Source organism: Ipomoea triloba, chromosome 6 (genome assembly GCF_003576645.1).
Source record: "Ipomoea triloba cultivar NCNSP0323 chromosome 6, ASM357664v1".
Taxonomy (NCBI): domain Eukaryota; kingdom Viridiplantae; phylum Streptophyta; class Magnoliopsida; order Solanales; family Convolvulaceae; genus Ipomoea; species Ipomoea triloba.
The window spans coordinates 6,861,142-6,867,046 of record NC_044921.1 but is presented as its reverse complement, the minus strand read 5'-3'; the positions used below and the strand labels follow the sequence as shown (position 1 = coordinate 6,867,046).

Below are 5,905 nucleotides of genomic sequence, written 5' to 3'. Positions count from 1 at the left end.
CAACCCATCACATCATGATTTATACATTCTTTCTCACAAAGACATATATAATTATACTAACCACTTTAAATTATCATTGTGCACATAATATGGTTCCCTTTCTGCCCTCATCTAGGGTTGTTAGCGAACAGAGCTTTCAACAAACTACTCGTGTTCGAGTTCGGTAAGCGTTCATTTATGTTCGTTTATTAAGGTAAACGAAGATTAACAAATAAAATTTAGAGCTCGGTTAATAAACGAACAGAGTCTGAACAATGGTAAGCTCGTTTGCTAAGTGTTCACGAACAAGCTCGTTTGTGTTCGTTTAGTAATGTTCGCAAACAAGCTCGTTTAGTGTTCGTTTAATAATGTTCGCGAACATGTGTGTGTGTATATATATATATATATATATATATATATATATATATATAATTGTTCGTGAAAACATGAATGTAGATTGTTTATTGTTCACGAACAAATTGTGTTCATGAACATGTGCAGGTGTTTGGTTATTAAGTATTCACGAACATGTTCATGAACGTAAATGAACATGTTTGTGAACGTGTTTGTTAACCTTTGCGAACACGTTCGTGAACGTGTTCGTTAACGTTAACAAACACGTTTGTGAACATGTTTGCGAACGTTAACGAACACTAACGAACGCTTAACAAACGAACACGAACAAGATTTTCAAAAACCTTAATAAACGAACACGAACACGAACACCCTAAAATCCTTAACAAACGAACACGAACAGCCTCCGTTCGTTTATAACCACCGCTAAATGACCAATTTGGTGTAGTGTTTTGTAGTTGTGTTGTTTGTTTGGTTATTGTTCGTGAACGTACATTATTTCTTGTTCACGAATAAAATGTGATCATGAACATGTGCAGGTGTTTGGTTATTAAGTGTTCACGAACATGCTCATTAAGGTAAACGAACATGCATGTTTGTTAGCGAACACGTTCGTGAACGTGTTCGCGAACGTTAACAAATGCTTATCAAACGAACACGAACAGAATTTTAAAAAATTTAACAAACGAACACAAACACGAACACTTCAAAATTCTTAACAAACAAACACGAACAACCTCCATTTGTTTATGTTCGGTTCGTTAACAGCCCTACCAACATTCAACGCATTTAACTTCTTTGTAAAACCACTAAACATCAATATGGTGCCGGCCCTTATTTACATTTTTTGTTTTTTTTTTGAAATTTAAATCCACCCATAAACTTTTGAATGGGTTCAATATATAGTGTATATGCACGAATTTACAATAAACTCATGCTTTGTACAATTGTACTAAATGTGTATTAATTAAGTACATTTATAATAGTCCCAATTGTTGTTGTACAACAAAAATATAATAACCCAAAAACAAACAAGCAAAACCTTAACAAAAATTCTTAAAACTTTCAACAACGTACCATGAAGAAAAAAGGCAATCTAAACTTTGTAAATTAAAGAAAGTTACCCCACACCACCAATACATAATTAGCTATGTAATACTAGTAACACTATGCCCCACCCACCCCCCACACTCACACATGTGCCCTACATAGTGATCTTAGGGCTGAGCTTGCTTGAGAGGTGCAATAACATGGCCATTAGAAGACCCATTAGAAAGCCCAAGCCCGAATCGCTTCCATGCATGGGCTTTCACATCCTCAACGAACCGATTCATGTTTTTTTGGGATGTTCCCTCCATTGCTAATGCATTCTTTAATGTGCTCTTCACTTCAAGCACTGCATTCTTTAGCTCCACACTCTTTCCACTCATGAAAACGTTTATTTTCTCCACAACTTCCTGTCGTGTGATGGACGTTTTGTCACATAAATTAATCCCAATTTTCCAATCGTTAACCACTAGCTTTCGGTTAGAAAATTGGTCTGTCACCAACGGGTAACATATCAACGGTATCCCGCACCAGATACTCTCCAGTATCGAATTCCATCCACAATGAGTCAAGAACCCGCGAATCGACGGGTGCGAGATCACCTCCGTCTGCCGGCACCACGGCACGACCAAACCTCGGTTCCCCACGTTTTGTTCAAACTCGGGGGGCAAAAAATTAGTTTCCTCGGAGCTCACGATGTCGGGCCGGACAACCCAAACAAAGCTCACCCCGCTGAGCATAAGCCCGTGGGCTATCTCCACTATGTCCGCTTTGTTGGTGTGGGCGTAGCTGCCGAAGGATACGTACAAGACCGACCCATCGGGCTTAGAATTGAGCCAGTGAGAGCAGTCGGCCTCGGATAATAGGCTGGTGGTAACCGGGTTCTTGCTGAAACCGGACGGGAAAATGGGCCCGATGGCGTAGACGGGCTGCTTCATGTTTAAGACAGCGAGGGTTTCGGGCTCGAGCTCTTGGACTGTGTTGCAGATAATAATGTCCGCATTCTTAACATCCTCGAATGCAATGTAGATGATTCTGTGCATCACCGTCCATATATCAGTTGATTGGAGATATGACGTCAGGTCCCTTTGTTCAATTGCTTTGACTCCTGGTATATAGTCTATGGTATCCTCTCGATTATCTGATAATTCATCATCAAAATAACCAAACATTAGTCACCCTATTATTATTATTATTAGGATTGTTTTATTGCACACTTTTTTTGTTCAGTGACTCAATTGCACAAATTGTAAAATTCAATGATTTAGCTGACACTTTATTATTATTATTATTATTTATTATTATTATTATTATTATATGCATTTGTAGTCCCAAGACATTATTGTAAAGCTTACACCAAAGTGATTTTGCAGGCCGGCAGACAGACAAATCATTTTTATTGGACCTTTTTATAAACTAAAGTTATCACCTCTGCATCCTACTTGCAAGTTGCAAACCTTCTCAGATGATAAATACATAAATATTCTCTCTGTGGCTTTTGGATCATATACGATAATTAAGAAATTAGACTTGAAAATACCTTAATTTTGGAGGAAAAAAAAACCAAAGAATTATTAAATGGAAAATAAATCTATTTTTAAAAATTTTATTAAAAAATAATCAAATAAACCCTCAAACTATATACAAAAGTAAACACATCTTTAAACTATAAATTAAACATCTCAACTCCTGAAATAAATTTAATTGAGCTTATTAGCTGGTTACCAAAAGGTAATCTGTTAAAATGTGTTGGAGGAGATATTTTATTCAAATAAATAAATTAAAAATAAAATTTTGTAAAAAAAAAAAAACTGTTCCATGGTTTCTTCATTGGAAATCATTACATTTTGAAAATTTTTATAATTTAGGACCTAATTATTGTTTCAGATATAAGAATTTTTTTTTAAAACACTTAGCAGCTCAAATAATCAATGTCCCAACTATCAGGATTTGATTCGGTGACCACCTATTTGAAATAATAACAAAAGTATTATCACACTACATAATAGTTGACGGATATAATAAGAAGATTTATTTGACCCATTTACAAATTTTATTTTATTTCAAATTTATTTTATATATGAACAATGCAAAAACTCCTATGAGATTGTTTTTATAAATATTACATTTTTCCTCATAAGTAACTATTCAACTCCTAAATATTACATTCTGATTTAAAAATATTACATTTTTCTTTATAAGTATTACACTTCCCCTTATAACTAACAATCAATTTAGGATTAGTATTATATTATGCTTTCACTCATAATTAATAATTTATATATATATAAAATTAATATTACAATTTCTATCATAAATATTACATTTTCATCTAGACCATTTTCATCATAAAATATTACATTTACATCTAAACTTAATCTGTCTCACATAAATAGATCGGTAAGATAATCTTACAAGAGAGTCCATGTATAATAACAGATTACTATAGACAACTTTGACTATTTTTATAACATCTATAAAAAGAAGGTAAAATTGACCTTTAGGCAAATATCCTGTGGTATATACCAACTAAAACTTAGGAACCAATGTGGGGTTAATAATAATATTAGCAACCAACGTAACATGGTAGCACAAGAACCCCACAAGCTCATAAAAGGAATGTGAAAAGGGGAAACCCCACCAACCACACTTGACACTACCAACCAATTGAGAGAAAGGAGACAACATAGTTTTTGTCAACTTGTGTTATTGGTTGTTTATTATTAAAAGAAAATTATTTCCACATTTGTTTCATGACTATTACTGTACTAGCCTACTAGGTTACTCTTATATTTGAACTTCTAGTATTATTGTTGTCATATAAAGTGTACACCTTTTTTTTTTTGGTTCACATTTAATCTAGCTTTCTGACCAAGTATATATCCAATAAAAAATGATTAAATATATTGTATTTTTAATTCAAAAATCATATTGACTTCACTGTTGCACTTTTGAGGAGGAAACATATGGCTCTGAACTGGAAATAAGAAAAATTTTGAGGAACAAATGTTTGGTTTTGAACTGAAAATGTGAAACATTTAACTGTTTTCTAGTGATAATTTGATCACAAAGATTAAAAGATAACCCAAAAAGTAAATAAATAAAAATATACACCGAATATAATACAAAGTAATATCTAAAGGACCAAATATGAAAATATTTTAGTAAGATTAATACTACATATACTCCGACATTCTACTCCCTACTTACATTATGTTATCCTTTAATTCATTCAAAAAAAAAAGGGTGATCAATTTTTTATTTTATTTTATTTTATTTTACTTTATTGTCGTCCTCCTCCAACAAAATTAAGACAGATAGCCGAAATTTACTCCCTTAAAATTCATATTATAATGATACTAAGATCAAATGGAATATTACTAAAAGTTTACTCTCATCTATAGATTTAGAGTAAAAAATAGTTATGATAATGTGTAGGTAGAATTGGATGTGAATAATAATAATGTTGGGTGTCGGTGGGAAATGGGAGTAAATTAAGAAGAAGGTGAATAGAGTGTACCTACCGTTGGAATTGGCAAAATGACCGTTTTTCTTGAGCAAGTCGATGTGGTAGTACAGAGACAAGACGAGAGCCGGTTCGGTCCAGAATGAAACGTTGACGAGGTTGTACTTGTCGGCGATGACGGAAGTCCAGGTGAAGAAAGTGTCGGCGATCATACAAGTCACAGGGGGATCCTCATCGGAGGCGACCAGATTCCCGACAAGCTCATCCACGTGGGCAGGGAAGACATGGAGAATGCCCTCCTTGAACTGGTCGTGATTAAGCGAGCGGTCAAACCCCAAGGGGAAGCCGTCGGTGAGGGTGGCGTAGCGGATGTCCAGACCGGATTTCTTGGCGATGGCTACGATGTCGTCTTTGTGGTTGTTGGCTTGGGACTTGGAGATTTGGGAATGGACGTAATGGGTGTTGACGAAGGTTATGGTGAAGCCTCTTGAGGCGAGCTTGATGGCCAGGTAGACGAAGGGGGTGACGTGGCCCTGGTATGGGTATGGGATCATGATGGCGTGAGGTTTTTGGTGATGCCCCGCCATTGGACGGCGGCCGGCGGCGGAGATTGGAGGTGGATCGGAGTGTTGAATAGTACGCGGTGTTTGGTGTGGTGTAGGGGGGGGACCTATAAATGGCCACCACTTTGAGGCTTCATAATTGAAGGGTCAAATGGGGGAATATAATTATGGACTGAGATCCACTCCTTGATAAATAAAGCTCACCGCCATTTAATAAGTGACGGATAATAATACCGTAAGTTATCTTATATATGGATAAGGTCTATCTTGCATTATGGACTTTGATTCAAAAATAATCTCCAGATCTCAGTCCATAATTATAAACAAAAATCTTATGTGTATGCAGTTAACATCTTATGTACTTACAGTTAGAATTTATGTGTTTGTAGTTATCATGTTATGTCTCTGTAATTATTATATTATGTGTCTTCAATTTGTTTACAAGTACATAAATGATTAATTGCTTGTATACAATACGTTAACCGCAGACACATAA

The 5,905-nt window shown here is 35.2% G+C and overlaps 1 protein-coding gene across 1 annotated transcript; it reads right to left on the bottom strand.

Moving 5' to 3' along the window:
• Nucleotides 1-1,292: 1,292 nt before the first annotated feature.
• LOC116021767 (UDP-glycosyltransferase 86A1-like) lies at nt 1,293-5,569 on the bottom strand. Its single transcript, XM_031262242.1, has 2 exons — nt 4,905-5,569; nt 1,293-2,521 (listed from the first exon to the last, which is right to left on the bottom strand). The coding sequence occupies exons 1-2, from the start codon at nt 5,431-5,433 to the stop codon at nt 1,551-1,553; spliced, it is 1,500 nt and encodes a 499-aa protein (XP_031118102.1). The 5' UTR covers nt 5,434-5,569; the 3' UTR covers nt 1,293-1,550.
• Nucleotides 5,570-5,905: the final 336 nt, after the last annotated feature.